Source organism: Nicotiana tomentosiformis, chromosome 12 (genome assembly GCF_000390325.3).
Source record: "Nicotiana tomentosiformis chromosome 12, ASM39032v3, whole genome shotgun sequence".
Lineage (NCBI taxonomy): Eukaryota > Viridiplantae > Streptophyta > Magnoliopsida > Solanales > Solanaceae > Nicotiana > Nicotiana tomentosiformis.
The window spans coordinates 60,552,841-60,570,877 of NC_090823.1; the positions used below are offsets into that span (position 1 = coordinate 60,552,841).

Below are 18,037 nucleotides of genomic sequence, written 5' to 3' on the forward strand. Positions count from 1 at the left end.
GAGAATGTGCATCGATTATCGTCAACTTAACAAAGTCACTATCAATAACAAGTATCCCTCCACATAATTGATCTATTTGACTAGTTGTAGGGTGCTAAGTGTTTTTCGATGATAAACCTAAGGTCAGGATATCACCAGGTAAGGTTCAAGGAGAAAGATATTCCAAAGACGGCTTTCAGAATGAGATATGGTCACTTCGAGTTTCTTGTGATATCATTTAGGCTAACAATTACAATAGTAGCATTTATGGACTTGATAAATAGTGTATTCTGACCTTTCTTAGATGTGTTCGTGATCGTGTTCATTGAGGACATTCTGGTTTATTCTTGTTTAGAAAAAGAACATGCAGACCACTTACAGGTGGTATTACAGATACTCCAGGATCGTAAGTTGTATGCCAAATTCTCCAAATGCGAGTTCTGATTGAAATCAATGGCATTTCTTGACCATATAGTGTCAAATGAAGGTATTAAAGTTGACACTCAGAAAATTGAAGTAGTAAAGAATTGGCTGAGACCTACTACCCCATCAGAGGTTCATAGTTTCTTGGGCTTAGTAGGCTATTATGGGAGGTTCGTAGAGGGGTGTTCTATTATATCAATTCCATTGACGAAGTTGACACAGATGACAACTAAGTTTTAGCGGTCTGACACTTGTGAACAGAGCTTTCAAGAGGTGAAGGATAAATTGACGTCAGCACCAGTTCTCATTTTCCCAGAAGGTACAACAGTCTACGTGGTATGTTGTGATGCTTTGAGTACAAGTTTGGGATATTTATTGATGCAGCATGGTAAAGTATTTGCCTATGCATCGAGGCAATTTAGGAGACAAGAGAATAGCTAACCAATACATGATTTAGAGCTGGCAGCAGTAATTTATGCATTGAAGACATGGAGGCATTACTTATACGGTGTTCATGTAGATATATTCACCGATCATATGAGCCTCTAGTGTATATTCAAACAAAAAGAGTTGAATTAGAGATAGCGGAGATGGCTTGAGTTTCTAAAAGACTATGATATCGATATCTTGTATCATCCTGGTCAAGGTAATGTTGTAGTGGATGCCCTTAGCCGTAAACCTATGGGCAGTATGGTGCATGTACATGCCAAAAGAAGGGAGATGACTAGGGAACTTCATCAGCTAGCTAGTATAGGAATCCAACTAATGGACTCAAATGATGGGGGAGTGATTGAAGTAAAGAAGAGACAATATAAAGATCCTGTCTTAGAGAGAATTAGAGAAGGTATTCAACAGAAGAAGGCCATGACTTTTGAGCTTGGAGGAGATGGAATTCTAATATATCGGTGTTGAGATAGATTTCGTGGCTGATTTTGAATCACCAGACGTTCAACCAATCCAGTCAGATTCTCCCTTGATTCCTTTAAGTCATCTACCTGCACTTTAATTTTTTCACTGTCTCGTTCAAGGGCTATAGTTCTTAATCTCTGAATTTTAAATTTTAGATCGATTGAAGAGCATCCCAAACTTGCTATTTGCTTCTCTAGGAACATGATGAACTGTAGCAAATCAAAATTCAGAACCTGGGACCTTTGCTCTGATACAAATTGATGTACTTTCAAGATTTTTCACCTCTCAAGCACAATGAAGAGAGAAAAACTAAAGCACCCGCTAAAGTTTTTCACAAAACTAGCGAAAGCATTCCTCAAACTCACGTTAGAAGAATGAAAGATGAAAAAAACCTCACCCACAAATTGTTCAATCCCTCAAGATAGCAAGAAGCGTTGAATAAAGGAAGAACAATGAAATAAAATGTAAATCACATTTTTGAAGCAAGAGCTTAGAAAAACTAATCCTCCCTCTTTATTTTCAGCATATTGAGCCCTTTAAATAGGCCTTACAATGAATAACATTGATCAGGTTAAGAAAAAATAATCCTAATTAAACTAGAATAAGAATAAACTTAAGAAAAGCCTATTCTAACTAAAATAGGAAAAGAAATTCTAGTAGGAATGGAATACCAACTAACAATCCTTGTTTGACTAGAACTACAAATATAATCCTACTAAAAGAGGGAATAAGAAATCCTAATCTTTATGGAAAAGAAATCCTAATCTTTAATGAATTCTCGGACTTCTTGAATTTCTTGGATTCTAGGTCTTCTTGATCTTGCATCATTCTCCCCAGGTTGAAAAAGACTCGTCCTCGAGTCTACCACTTTTCTAGATGGTGCATGATTTGCTATAGTAAAGAATATGGACCCAATGTTCACCAAGTTTCAAAGTATATTTTGCTAGCTTATCAAAGAGCTTCTTCACATTGTAAGAAAACTTAGCATGTGAACTATATCCCACTTTCTAAGTTTCAACTTTCTACCAGTCCTTCTCCTTGTAATATTTCTATGTTGTCTCTCAAACTTTAACTTATGATATGAAGTTATTGATATCACAACTTCATGAAACATAGCCAAATCCATGTCTAGCTTTGAATTAAGCATAGAGATTATCGCTCTTCTTGAGAGTGCATCAATTTGTATGCTTGTACAACAACAGTCTCTTTGATAATGGCCATATATATATATATATATATATATATATATATATATATATTCATATATATATTTATGAGGTGAAGACATCTTGTTTCTCCAATATACCTCAAACTCTTCATTATCCACTCCTTTTTACGTAATCCTTGCTCTTCTTAATGCATATTTTTATGGACTTAAGGATTAACGCAATAGGATGCCGTATTTGGAATGGTAGAGTCAACAACCAAAACAATATTGTGTTGAGCATTCTGAAAAGCGAAAAGTCAATGAAACACATTTTTGGATACTCCAATGGATCGTCATAAGACTTTGGTGGAAAATCCTCATCTTGTGGACCTAATGCATATTCCTCTTCTCTTTGATATTGGTCTTCATCGTTTTGTCTACTTCACTCCCTTGATTATCTAAATATTTATCATATTGGGCATGGTGCCTAATACACCTCAAGGAACACCAATGGCATCTAGGTCATTCATAAGATATCAAACCAAGGAACTAATGAATTTTCACCTCTTCACCAAAAATTGGGATATCTTGGAAGCATTGGAAGACAACAGTGGAAGGCTCTTGAAGGCATACAATGTGTTGAGGGTGGAGATCATGGAGGAGCATGGAGAACACGTAGGCTATACGGATGAAGCCATAGCCTACGACTCCTATGACAACATGGAAGGCCATGCCTACGTGGATGGTGATAGGCGCACATGTGTGCCCCCTTTATGACTTGGATGCAAGCATGTGGAACTAGGCCATGCTTGCCAATGATTGAAGAATTGAGTTGCAAGATTTCCCTTGTAGGCATACTAGTTAGACCCATTAGGGGTACTTATGTATTTCTTACCTTATTTGGACCTAGTATAAATAATATATGATGAGTTCGTTTAGTTTATCTTTGAATATTAAAGAATTATGAGGAACATGTGTTTCCAACTTGTTGATTCAAACTCATGCAATGTGTATTTACAAGAGAAATTTCATTCATCTTGAGGGTAATCCTATAGTCTAGATCTAGTAAGTATTATAATTTGTTGGGTAATTGATTATTTTAATTGTTTGACAATTACTTCTTTATTGGGTCTAATCTCTATTTCTATCCTGTCTTTAATTTCTTCAATTTCGCACTTAGATTCATATCATTTGGTATAAGATATTGGATTAGTGTGTGTTTCTACATACATTAACTTAGTATTTGATTTTATATGAAAAATCCTAACAACATGGAAAAAAATTCAAAAGAAAAAAAAATTGTTCTTCATGCTCTTGAGCTTAATCTTTGATTTCTTGGATCTTGATGCATATTGATGATTGAAATTGATTGGATTTTGTTCTCTATGTGAAAATATATTAAATAAAGTTGGTTTGAAGTTATTTGAGTGGCTACAAGTGAATTTGGAAAGTTTCTTGTTCCTCAAGTTTATCATTTTCATAAGTGGGTTCATGAGAAAAAGTACAATTTGATGCATTTGATTCTTGAATTTGATGTTAAAAACTATTGGGCTTTGATCCTAAGGTAATTCCTAAGTAAAATATGAAGTTCGAAGGTATTTGGATGTGATTTGGATTAATTTAGAAATTCAAAATCGAACCTAAAAGTAAAGAAAAGTTGCAGAAAAATTGCAGATCTGAAGCACTGCATAGGCTCTGTGCGTAGGCTACGCAGCTTGCGTAGGCAATTACAGATGCCACCAGATTGAGGTCATGTTGTGCGTAGGCTACGCAAGAAATCATGTGTACGCTACGCAGCCTTGTGTAGGCTCCGTGTGTAGGATACGTAACTTGCGTAGGCTCCGTGTGTAGGATACGTAACTTGCGTAGGCTCCCTGCGTAGGCTACACATCCTTGTGTAGGTTAGGCTACACAACAAAAAAGGGGTTTGAATTGTTTGATCCAATCCTTTTCTCTCCATTTATTCCACTCTTTTGATTACTCTAATTAGATTACATTAATATTAGTCCATATTAATTATGAGTCAAATATTTGGGTGGTATTTCGCTTTCGTGCTACCTCCTTTTCTCTTTTATTATGTTGTTTAGTTGTTTGTTTCTTGTCCGTAGCTTGAACCGTTCTTTCGTGTCATATAAACTCCACTCTAATCCCGAAGTGGAAGGTTCTTTTTGTTGAAAATATTCTTGATTGGAGTTGAAGATCAATGTTGCGACCAAAAACACTTACGCAAGTATACGTGGTCGTCAAGTAATAAAGTAGTGAGTAGAGTATCGTTCCCACGAAGATTTATAATTAACTTTTGACTAATTCAGACTCAAACAACTTATCGATTCAAGAGATTTCTCACAAAGTATATAAGTGACTAATTTACTACCTAAAACTATCAAGCAATGAAATAACTAGAAATCAACTACAACACTTAAAAAATTTCGGATAACAATCAGTAGGAGAGGATATTCCAGGGTCATAGGCTAGATAACAATCATGTTGCGTTCTTGGCTTAAAATAAATAATTGTTTTATCTGGATTATTGATTGACAGGGTTGATATTACTCATAAGAATCTGTCGAGTTCTTACTCGCCTATTCAAGCTAACTTAATGCCTATATGTCTATGGGATTAAGATTAACAAGAATGCATTTATAATTCCTATATTTCAACCAAGCAAGGCATTTAGGTATATGTCTATCATAATTGTGAATCCATTCCCCGATGCCCAGGTTCAAGAACTTGCTCTATTTAATACTATATGCAATCTAGAATTTCCACTTTCGAGTTCAACTCTAGATTCGTAGATAGTATTTTACTGTTAGCTACTCAGCAAAATAATTAAAAACAAAATCAAATAAACAACCCAATATGATAAACTCAAACTCGTCAAATTAAACTTCAAACATCAACATTCATGTACCACCCATGACCCCACAACAATAGGGTTCTTAGCCACTCATATTCATACAATCATCAAAAACAATATTTTCAAACATAAAAATCAATGAATACTAGAAGAAGAATGGAAGAATTGATCAACTCCGTGCTCCCGAGTGTTTAGTCCTTTTGTTCTCCTTTCAAAGTCACGTTACCCCCTCAAAATCATGTTTATTTGTGTATTTATATCGTGTAAAAACAATCTCGGACAAATATACCCTTTCCAAGCCGAAGTAGGAATTATTCTGCGATTTTTGCACACACAAGCCGCACCCCGCGCCGCACCCCGCGGCGCGCTTGTGGATTTTATCAGTGGGCAGTGATTTTGTTTTCTTGTCAGGCAATTTTACACTGCCGCGTCGTGCCCTGCGGCGCCCCATGCAGCGCGGCAGTGTTAATTTCTCAAAGTGAAATTATTTCATCCTCTTTTGACATCCAGATTTGGTACATGACCTCCGAACAAGATCCCGATTTAATGTATTTGGCTTTTACTCAGATTTCAAAGCTCCAAATTGATTGATTTAGCTCCAAATTAACTTTTGAACTCGGAATCACTTCCTATAAGGCATAAAACACGTACTAAGTGTAATCACTATTATTTAAGCTCAAACATACGTAAAATGCAGTAATTAGAGTGTAATACTACAGCTAAAATACGAGTTTCAAGCCTAGCATCAATACCCCACACTTAGACCATTGCTCGTCCTTGAGCAATTAAACTACACTTCACCTAGGATGACCTTTTCATTAAACAACCTCCCTAAAACACCATGTCAATAATATTTAAAGTAGACTGAGCACCATATCATAACATCCCACCCTCAAGAGTCGACTCAAAAGTACCACGCATTTTTTATAACCTGCTCACTTACTCTAACACAGAGGTCAAAGATGTTACCTTACCTTCGCAAATCATGTGTCCTCACGCAAACAATAGAGAATAGTTCCACTCACAATATCGTTCAATAACAATTAGGAACTCAAGATCGAAAGAATTAACTCACTCTCACAATCAAAATTCATGTGCAACAGAAGACGTACCATAGGCTTGCCCGTAGTGTAATACTCTACTAATTTAGCTCATTCAATCAAGGATCAAGTAGGATTTTAATTGGTTGAAATGTAGGCTACGGGACGGGTAGGATACATATAGATATAGTGGCTATACCTCCCTGAGAACTTTGATATTTATACAATTTCACAATTCAAACCTCACTCTTACGTTGAACCAACTTTGACCTTTATACATGATAGCATCAAACTCCCCAGATCTTTAAGCACAAACAAGATAAGAAATACCACTGGCAAAAGTTCACTTTTGTTTTTGGATAAACTGCACCTTTCTCCTTTTTCTATAGTTTTACTCAAAAACCCAAACCAACCTCCACTTTAACTTTTACAAAGTTCATTACAATTCAAGTGCTCATGAGAAGTAAAAAGGTTTTAATAGATGGTTAATTCAAACAATTGTGTAAGGCTTGTAATGTGGTTGCCAAAGAAACATGATTACATGCTCAAAGGAGTTAACTAAGATACATTCAATCTGGTAGATCACAAACATATAACTGGCTCAACAAAGAAATGTATATATCACTTCCTAGACTGACTAAGACTACTATTTTGCTTTGCATACACACAGGGCAAATTCTAGACATAAACTGCAATACACAGAATATCACAAAAAATCTCACTCACACATTGGCACATAACTCACTTATGATTAGATCTTTCTCGACTCTCTAGTCAAAGTAATTAAGCAAAGTTATAATCACACAATTTAAGGCACTTATTTAAGAGTCAAGAATTGAGCCTAGGTGTCACAACTAAGGCACTTACCACTCTGAAGGCATATGCAGTCAAGGAAAATTGATTCTTTAAATTAGCACTGTGACTCAAAATTCATTATTCCTGTAAAATAAAAAGATTTAACTACACCCGGTTCAAGCAAAACCCTTGAAAAAGAACCGCGGCACAAAAAAAAACCAAGGGGAATTGTTACACTACCTAAAAAAATATAAAATACTAAAATAAAAGACATATTTTTGGATTTTTATTTTTTTATTTTTCATATCTTTCATCTCCCTCAAGAAACCAGTCGGCAAAATCCATTGTCGGGAAGAGTCAAAACTTAATTACTAACTATTACAGGCCGATATAATTCAGAATTATAGTTTACAGACCATAATGTCTGCGAAAGCAAGAAACATATCAAACAAAACCAACTGGCAAATAGAAAAAAAACAAGTATAAATACAAATACAATCAAATAGGAGCACTCCACCCCACACTTAAGAAATTACATTGTCCCTAGTGCAAAACAGTAAAATCAAGAGTGAAAAAGTGACTCCCTGAGGTACGTGGCCTAATCATTAGCACCCTCGAAGGTGCGCAAATAATCCTTATCATCAGAGGGAACGGAGTTCATATCCTCATCTGGTGGCAACTGTTCTCCTCTCTCTAATCCCAACCACTGCTTAGTGACAGCAGAAACGAGGTGATATTGCTGCAACTCCTCCAAGTCGGTCTCCCCCCTTTCAGAGCGAAGGCGCAAGTCAGCAAACAATAGCTGCAGTGTCCCCTCAACACGAACAAGCCTCTAGTCCGAATAACAGCAGCAACATGAGGATCTATCACTGCCGTGACATCATAGGCCTTGATATGATATGTCACTGGGATGGTCCGGTCACAGTGAAACCCCTCCTCTACACGGTGCGCCCACAACAACCGAGTGATCATACTCGGGTAGTGTAGGCGGCGAGCCCCAAGTGGTCGCACTTTAGCCATGTACTCCAGCATGATTTTTCCAAGATCCAATCGCATCCGTGTCAACAAGGCATAGATCAAACACAGTTTCAGTCGTGGGACATCAATGTCCCTTTGAGTGGGCATGATTTTGGCATTAATTAATCGCCAAACAAACCTGGCCGGACACTGGAACGTTCCCTTCTTCATGTCATTGTGGAATTCATTCATATCCCGCATCCATGCCGTAGAAGAGTCAGCGTCACATAGCTGTCGGCGGATAGCTGGATAGTCTGGCCGATGGAGAAACCTCTAAAAGAGCTTGTGGGAATTCTCTATGAAGACCATAATCCGATTGATCACTTTGGAAGAGAATGGAATCACATTACCTCGTACCCGTACTTCGTACACAGCATCCAGGCTGACCTCAGGTTGCCAGTTGGCATAAAATTCCTAGACCAAGTTCACGTTCACCGCATTACCTAAATGGAACAGACTATAAAAACCCAAAGCCCGAATGTTGTTGTATATCTCACTATATTTGCGGGCCTACTTCCCATCGTCAATAACAACCTCAGGCTCTGGTTTCACCGCAGGGACAAACATCTGGAATCAGTGTCGAGCATGGGCTGGGACAACCTGAATACCAAATTTGCACTCTGGCACCACATCCGCATCAGGATCAATGCGCTCCTCTTCCTCCTCCACATCCACATCAGGATCAATGCGGCGAGACATTGTACTTACACAAGACGAACAATGTTAGCCACAACACGTAAAACAAAGTAAGACCAAAGGGGGTAACCACTCCACACTTATGTCATTGGCATGTTCACAAGTAAAATATATATAGGGGACTCAGACTACCTCGTTGAAAGTATGCCACAAGCAATCAACAGCCCACTCAACTACCAACACAACATTCCAACACAGAACCACATATAACATTAGTGTAAGAGACAAAACTAAGAAGCTAAACTAGTAATCACGAAAATAAAAAAAAATAAGAATTTAATCTAATTGACTACTAACAAATTAAGATACAATACAACACTACACAAGCACAATAGCATGAATCAGACACCTCATTTGGCACCTAGAAACACATGAGCATGGTGTGGTCAATCAATTAGAACTCAGGGCTAACGAGTTAAAGTTTCACATCATAAAACACATGGCATCCCACCCCACACTTATCATCAAGCATTACATCCCACAAAGCACTTCGTTTCTCAATTTGCAACACTACACAAACACATTGTGGGCATATCTTGCACCTTCTTATTTTCAATTCAAATTGGGGTAGAATCACCATATAACCAAAGAAAATACACCTCACACCACAACCACAACATACTACATCTTCACAATAACACCAAATTTACAATTTTGTTTTTTTACCAACTTCACTAATTTTTGACTATTAGGTCATCCCCTACCAAGCTTCAACATAAATTAATTTCACACCATCAAAACACATCAAAAAGCTTCCATAATCACAAGAACAGTGAACACTCCACAAGTTAAGCATCATTTTCGACCATAATAGGCAAAGAAACTAAAAAAATTGCACAACTAAATTTACCTAGGGTTTGGTTCAAAATAAACTAAAACTAATTAACTACTACAATCAACTACTAAAATAAGAGAGATGAGATGAGAGGAATACTTACCTTGAAGATGAATAGAGGGTATTGGAGGGGAGTGTATGGACAGAATTTGAGAAGAAGGAGAATAGGGGAATTGAGGAGGGTTAGAGAGGGGAGAGTTGAGAGACAAAATGAGGGGGGGGGGGGGGGGAGAACAGGTGTTTTGATTAAAAGACTAAAAAAATATATTATTTTATTTTATTTATTTTTTAAAAAAATTACTTTGCATTGCCGCGTCGCAGGGCGCAGTGCCCCATCCGGTGCGGTAGTGGATTTTATTAGAGGCTCATTTTTTATCCTGAGAGCCATTTGGCCTGGCGCGGCACATGGCATGGCGCCCCACGCGGCGCGTTAGGCCATTTTTCACAGAGTCCGCCTTGTTTTCGATATTTAGCTCACGGGTTGCACCCCGACTCTATTATGTACTTATTTTATGTCCAATTCATGCTTGTACCTGCCCAAACAAGTCTCACAACTCCTAAACTCTAATAATCCTAAACTACAGTTATCGAAACTATTCTAAACTCCTAAACTCACAAAGAAGACATTGGGTTACCTCCCAACAAATGCCTGATTTAACGTCGCAGCACGACTCAATACGTTTTCAAGCATCGGCCAAGTCCACCGAGGTCTTGTGACGTGCAATGTCACCACCCCAATAATGTTTTGCTCTCTGTCCATTTATCAAGAAGGTACCACTTGAGCCTCGTATCACTCAATTCCACCGTTCTATGAGGCCTCACACTTACCACAACAAAAGGACCTGCCCATTGAGACTTAATCTTTCTGGGGAAAAGCTTCAACCTCGAATTAAACAAGCGAACTTCTTGACCTGGCTCAAACTCGCGATGTTGGATGTGCTTATCATGCCACCTCTTGGTCGTTTCTTTATACAATTTGGCATTTTCATACCTGTGCAATCTAAACTTATCAAGATTGTTGAGTTATAGTAACCTTTTCTCACCGGCTAAGTCCATATCCACATTTATCTTTTTAATCGCCCAATAGGATTTGTGTTCAAGTTCGACGGGCAAGTGGCATGCCTTCCCATAAACCAACCTTTATGGAGAAGTGCCTATGGGGGTCTTGTATGCAGTTTGATATGCCCATAATGCATCGTCCAACTTTCCGGCCCAGTCCTTCCTATTTCCACTTACTGTTTTCTCCAGAATCTGCTTCACCTCCCTGTTTGACACTTCCACTTGACCACCCATTTGGAGGTGATAGGCGGTGGCAACCTTGTTCTTAACTCCATACTTTAATAGAACATTATTCAACAATTTGTTACAAAAGTGAGTTCCTCCGTCACTTATCAGCACCCTTGGAGTCCCAAATGGTGTGAAGATGTGCTTCTTTACAAAGTTTACCACTACCTTTGCGTCATTCGTAGGAAGAGCAATGGCCTCCGCCCACTTAGACACATAGTCGACCGCCACCAAGATGTACCTGTGACCATTAGAGTATGGGAATGGTCCCATGAAATCAATCCCCCAAACATCAAAAAGCTCCAATGCCAGAATATTTTGCAAAGGCATCTCGTGCTTCTTTGTGATTGTTCCAGTTCTTTGGCACCTGTCACAATTTTTAACAAAGGCATGTGCATCCTTAAATAATTTTGGCCAATAGAAACCCGATTGCAACACTTTTTTGGGCAGTTCTGTCCCCCTATAGTGACCTCCATATGGAGAAGCATGACAGTCATGCAATATTGCATTCATCTCCTCCTCAGGGACACACCTTCATACCAACTGATCTGCGAACTGCTTATATAGGAATGACTCATCCCACATGTAGAGCCTCACATCACGTAGAAACTTTCTTCTATTATCAGGTGTCAATTCTGGTGGCGTCACCCACTTGCAATAAAATCCACATAATTTTCATACAACAGGGCTTCACTTGAGGTGATTGCTAATAACTGCTCATCAGAAAATGTTTCTTTGATCGACCCTCCTTCAGCTACATGACTCCGATTTTCTAATCTAGACAAGTGATCAGCCACTTGATTCTCTATCCCTTTTCGATCTCGGATCTCTAAGTCAAATTCTTGTAAGAGGAGGACCCAATGAATTAGCCTTGGCTTGGCGTCTTTCTTTTCAAACATGTATCTGATAGCTGAATGATCTATGTAGACGATGACTTTGGTTCCCACTAGATAGGATCTGAACTTGTCAAATGCCCACATCACTGCAAGCAACTCTTTTTTAGTAACAACGTAATTCATCTAGGCCGGATTCAGAGTTTTGCTCGCGTAATAAATGGAGTGAAAAACTTTATCCCTCCTTTGCCCCAAAACAGCTCTGATTGCTATGTTACTCGCATCACACATCAACTCAAATGGCTGCGCCCAATCTGGGGCAATGATAATTGGTGCAGTCACCAATCTTCCCTTCAGCTCGTCAAATGCTTTCAAACATGCATCATCAAACTTGAAGGGGATATCTTTCTCAAGAAGCCTGCACAAAGGATAAGAGATTTTTGAAAAGTCTTTAATGAAATGACGATAAAAACCTGCATGGCCCAAGAAGCTACGAATGCCTTTGACGGATGTCGGTGGGGGCAATTTTTCAATCACTTCCACCTTTGCTTTGTCCACCTGCAAACCATTTTTGGACACCTTGTGCCCCAAGACTATGCTTTCACGTACCATGAAATGTCACTTTTCCCAGTTTAGTACCAAGTTTGTCTCTTCACACCTAGCAAGCACTTTATCAAGGTTCATTAAACAATTATCAAAAGAGCACCCAAACACAGAAAAATCATTCATGAACACTTCTACAAATCTTTCAACTATGTCAGTAAAAATATCCATCATACACCTTTGAAAAGTCGCTGGTGCATTATAGATACCAAAGGGCATTCTCTTAAACGCATACATGCCATAGGGACACGTAAATGTAGTTTTATCTTGGTCCTCTAGGACTATAGCAATCTGATTATGCCCCGAATAACCATCTAGGAAACAATAATATTCCTGGCCAGCTAATCTATCAAGCATTTTGTCAATAAAGGGGAGGGGAAAGTGGTCCTTTCGGGTGGCATTGTTCAATTTTCTATAATCTATGCAAATTCTCCACCCAGTGACAGTTCTTGTGGGAATCAAGTCATTATTTTTATTAACCACTACAATCATCCCCCTTTCTTAGGCACACATTGGACGGGGCTTACCCATTTGCTATCAGAGATTGGAAATACAATTCCTACATCAAGCCACTTAATAACTTATTTTCTTACCACCTCTTTCATGATTGGATTTAGGCGGCATTGTTGCTCTACACTTGGCATGTGTCCGTCCTCCACGAGAATTTTATACATGCAAAAAGCTAGACTAATGCCTCTAATATGAGACATTGTCTACCCAATTGATCGCTTGTGCTCACGTAGCACTCTCAACAACATTTCTTCCTATAATTTATACAAATAAGAAGAAAGAATGACAGGCAAAGTGTCAGAACCACCGAAATAAGCATATTGAAGGTGAGGGGGCAGGGTTTAAGCTCCAATTTTGGAGCTTCTTCAATCGACGGATTTGGAGGAGGCCCACTTGGCCTATTTAGGGGTTCAAAGGGGTTTAATCCCTACATGTACGCACATGATGCATCTAGGTTATTGTCACGCCCCGAACCTAGGAGCGAGACAAGCACCCGGTGCCTCACCTAACCTGGCGTACCAAATTGCGACTAAGGGACTCTGAACACATAATGTCATACTTTGGCCATGGGGCCACCTTGCAAGACAATTTGCGATGCAAAATATAAAACTGAATGGAAACTAGCGCTAACTAAACATCAATATAAAGCTAGGCTGAAAAGGCCGTCATAGCTACTACAGCTGACAAACCACCAAATTATACATACCAGGCCTACAAACCCAACATACTGCACTAACCAACATGATATGTCTACAAGCCTCTACTGATAGATGTACTATGATCGGAACAGGGCCCCGACCTACCCATAATATATATACAGATATACATAAGATGTACACAACACTCTAGACCTGGCAACTCCGAAAGGCGTGGAGCTTACCGATCAGGCTGAACTCGGGAAACACCTACTGAGGAGATCTACTCGTCTGTCTATCTAAACCTGCATGCATGAAATGCAGCGTCCCCAGAAAAGGGACGTCAGTACGAAATAATGTACCGAGTATGTAAGGCAATAACATAACTGAAAATCGAAACTGAACTGATAATATAATAACTGGAAGTAACTGGGAGTCAAAGATGATCTGGAGATATACTTACCTGCTGATACTGACTCAACTCCTTCAATGTAGTAAGTAAAATAATTGTACGGCCTTATAAGGCTCGGTATATATAACTGCTGTGCCATAGTAGGCTCGCTCATAGGCGCTCGGCCATACTAGGCTATGTATCTCGACCATGCTGGGCTCGCTCATAGGCGCTCGGCCACAGTAGGCTCGGTATATAACTTTCCATCTGATCAGTGGTTGCCCAATAGGGGCCTGCCCATCGATTATAGCTCGATGGTAATGAAAATACTGTAATACTGTATATATAGGCTTGTTGCTCTCTTGACTGGAAGAAGACAATACTAAATTGAATATAGAATCTCGATAAGGAATAATATTGTAACTTATGAGACTAGAATAGTGTGAATAAAAATATGAACTTCTCTTTTTGTCTCATTACTAACACATGTAGCTACGAGATCATGCCAAAATGAAGGAAGGCTTAGCCTTAACATACCTTATTACAATCTTTCCAATCACCAAGTTGAACTCACCTCTTTGCACCTTAATCTACAAGAACGATAATAATACTATCGTTAAGTTACGAAAGGTACAACTATCGCACAACGAATGACAAACTTAGTTTGTATTAAAACGGGCAGCATCTTTCCTATAATCCTTACTTCCTCCAAATTCAAGATAACACCAACAATATAAGAACAGAACAATAACAACATATATACATCATTTTCCAGCCCTATATACACCATCAAATACTACAAAACAGCCCAACACACCCCAATCTCTTCGTACACAAAACGACCACCGTAGTAGTGTCAGACGACCCAAAAATGTTATGATGAACGACCAGCCAACCACCCTACATTTATATGGTGTTTATAAACCCCCTTCCTCCTCCAAAACTCCACAAAATAGTAGTAAAACACGCAGCCCAACAGCAACACAAAACAGTCCACAAAACAGTCCGCTACAAGTGAATAACTCGAACTCACGGCTTCCGATCACCGTCCCGTGAGTTCTTACAAGTATAGAACGACTTACCATGAATTTACAGAAGAAAAATTGGATGAAAGAGAGAAGTAAACTCACCTTATTTGTTGGATAACTCAGCTCTTATCTTGGTTCTTCAAACTCTAGGTTTTACCTCCAATTGGAACTTGAAAGGGAGAGAAAATCAATTAGGGTTTGTGGGAAATTTTTGGGAGGATTCTTTGCAGAGCTTATGTCTGGTTATTATGCTCTATTTTAAGTCTAATATATGAAGAAAATAGGCCCTTAAAAGGCCTCTTTGGACGACCCGAAATGGCCCATTTTTGGGCTTTCATTTAAGCAAGTAGGTGACACACCTACTTGTCACCTAGCAGCTTGCGCAGTATCGTACAAATGCCCATATCTTTCTACTCCAATGTCGTATTGACAAACGGTTTAATGAGTTGGAAAATAGACTCATAGATCTTTAATTTGATGGGTGGAACACCACATAACTCGAAGTATATTGGGAGAAAATCGAAGTTACATTTGACCCAAAATTTCAGTAAAACTTATGAGTGTAACTTGTGATGACTTTCATCGACTTTTGTTTCACAACTCGCTTGACATTAAAACATAACACACAGATGTCATACGACTAATATAAATCATAACATAATCTCCTTATCATGTTAATCACCCTAGTCTCACCCCAAAGGTACATGTTATAACATTCCCAACTTGTCGACTTTCGACGAAACATTGTTTTATTTAATTGCTTTAGCTTCTGAACTGTCCAACCCTCTTTGTACTTGTTGTTCATGATCTTCAATATTTGTAACCTCAGAGGTAACATGATTAACTTACTTTATATACTTTTAAATATTATCTCATTTTTGGTCCTACATTAGTTTGCTTACGACGCATTTTTACGTACGAAAATATAGGGTGTAACAGTTATGCATTATCTTCTCAACCTCATCATCAATCTCCAATCTATCGAACAACATGAGTACTTTCTCTAGAGAATCGTCTGGATATACACTCTTGTCGAGAAGTTGCACATCCACCTCCACAACAAATATCATAGATAGCTCCTCACAATGGCAAGGTAGTTGGATCACCTTGTAGACATTAAAGACTGCTTACTCGTTGTCCACCCTCATAATTATTTTTTCCTCTCTCACTTTAATAATCACATCACCTGTAGCCAAGAGAGGTCGTCCCAATATGATCGTAACATGTTCATCAGCCTCATAATATAGGATAATGAAGTCAGCTGGGAAGATGAATTTCCCAATTTGCAACAACATATCTTCAATAACTCCTTCAGGGCAGGCTATGGACCTATCAGGTAGTTGTAACAATACAGTGGTTGGTCTTGGAGTTCCCAGACCCAATTGCTTGAACAAGGACAAGGGCATCAGATTTATGCTCACCCCCAAATCACAAAGAGCACGACCCACATCGATATTACTAATTTGCACAGGGATGGTGAAGCTGCCAGAATCCTTAAGCTTCTGAGAAAGCTTGTTTTGGACCCTTGAAGTGCACTCCTCAGTAAGTGCGACTGTCTCGAATTTAGTCAATGTCCTCTTGTGAGCCACTATATCTTTTATGTACTTAGCATACTTTGGAATTTCACGAAGTACGTCTACCAATGGTATATTCAATTGAACCTGGCTCAACATAGAGAGAAATTTATTGAACATACGATCATCATTCTTCTTCTACAATCTTTGGGGGAAAGGTGGTGGTGGCCTTACAGCCTCCACTGGCTTTGAACTTGCATCATCTTTCTTTGACTCATGTGTTGTCTTAGGAATCAACTCCCCCTCAGGTACAAGCTTATCCTTTCTCTTCTTTGGCACTTCTTCTAATTCCCTCTCATTTCCGAGTGTAACTGTATTAACTTGAGGGTTCTTCTTTGTATCACTAGGAAGAGCGCCTGCATGCCTAGTATTTTGATTCGATGCTAACTACCCCATTTGAATATCAATATTTCTGAAATCGGTTCTGAGTTATTTGTTGTCAAGCAACAACTTCTTCAACAAGTCATTCGTACTCTCTTCTATTTGCTGGGGTGGCTTCTGAGGTTGATTGAAATTTCTTTGGGGCCTATAATGATTCTGAGTTGGCTGATTTCCACCCAGGAGAAGTTAGGATGATTCTTCCAATTTGGATTGTAAGTGTTCCTATATTGTGCATGCTGATTCATCGGACCTCTGCTCTGTTGCCCCACAAAATAAATAGATTCAGGATTCATGGGGCACATGTCACTCGTGTGATTGTCACCACATAGTTTGCACTAAGTAGACATCTGTTGTACATGTTGCATCTGTTGTGTTTGGTTCATTGTCATTCTATTCATTTGATTTGCCAATTTTGCTATATCTGCTTTCATGGTTGAGAAGCCATCAAGCTCAATTACACCGGCTGCTTTCTATTTAATTGCTCTTCGGGAGTCCCCATCTCCTTGCCAATTATGATCATTAGCAGTGAAGTTATTTAGCACGAGTTGGATTTCACTATACGGCCTCGCCATGCAACTACCCCAACAAGCTAAATCAAGGTTCATCTTTGATGTCTCGTCTAGCCCATCAACAAAAGTATGACACAATACCTCATCAGTCTAACAATGATGCAGGCAGTCTCTGAGTAGCTTCTTGTATCTTTCCAAATCTTGACGAAGTGTCTCGCCATCCCGTTGTTGGTACCCAAGAATTTTGCTCCTCAGTGACTTTGTCTTCTTAGTGGGGAGAAACTTCATTAAGAATTTCCTTGCTATATCATCCCAAGTGTGGATTGAGTATACGGGCTCCTTTTGCAATCATTCCTTAGCTTCCCCAAGCAGTGAAAAGGGAAACAATGTCAGCCTGACATAGTCCTTTGAAATGCTCAGATAATTGTAAGTGTCCGTAATTTCCAGGAAATTCTGAATGTGCCTCTGCAGGTGTTCATGAGATAGACCCACATATTGCCCTGTGGACTAAATCAGCTGTATTATGTACTGTTTGAGTTCAAAGTGCCCCGTGATATCAGGCTTCATAATAGCCCGAGTCATATTAGCAAG

General features: G+C 38.9%; 1 protein-coding gene across 1 annotated transcript; it reads right to left on the reverse strand.

Moving 5' to 3' along the window:
• Positions 1 to 16,109: 16,109 nt before the first annotated feature.
• Positions 16,110 to 17,667, reverse strand: LOC138902724 (uncharacterized). The gene is made up of 3 exons (XM_070190618.1): positions 17,588 to 17,667; positions 16,731 to 16,920; positions 16,110 to 16,643 (listed from the first exon to the last, which is right to left on the reverse strand). Exons 1-3 carry the CDS (start codon positions 17,665 to 17,667, stop codon positions 16,110 to 16,112), a joined length of 804 nt encoding a protein of 267 aa, XP_070046719.1.
• Between the last annotated feature and the right edge of the window lie 370 nt (positions 17,668 to 18,037).

What these genes read in the sequence shown, in the direction of transcription:
- LOC138902724 (XM_070190618.1), bottom strand. Translation starts at nt 17,667, where the DNA reads ATGGCGAGACACTTCGTCAAGATTTGGAAAGATACAAGAAGCTACTCA. An exon ending in ATCATTGTTAGACTGATGAG is followed by an intron (nt 16,921 to 17,587) that starts GTATTGTGTCAT and finishes TCAAAATACTAG; the next exon opens with GCATGCAGGCGCTCTTCCTA. An exon ending in GTTCAAAGCCAGTGGAGGCT is followed by an intron (nt 16,644 to 16,730) that starts GTAAGGCCACCA and finishes ATGTTGAGCCAG; the next exon opens with GTTCAATTGAATATACCATT.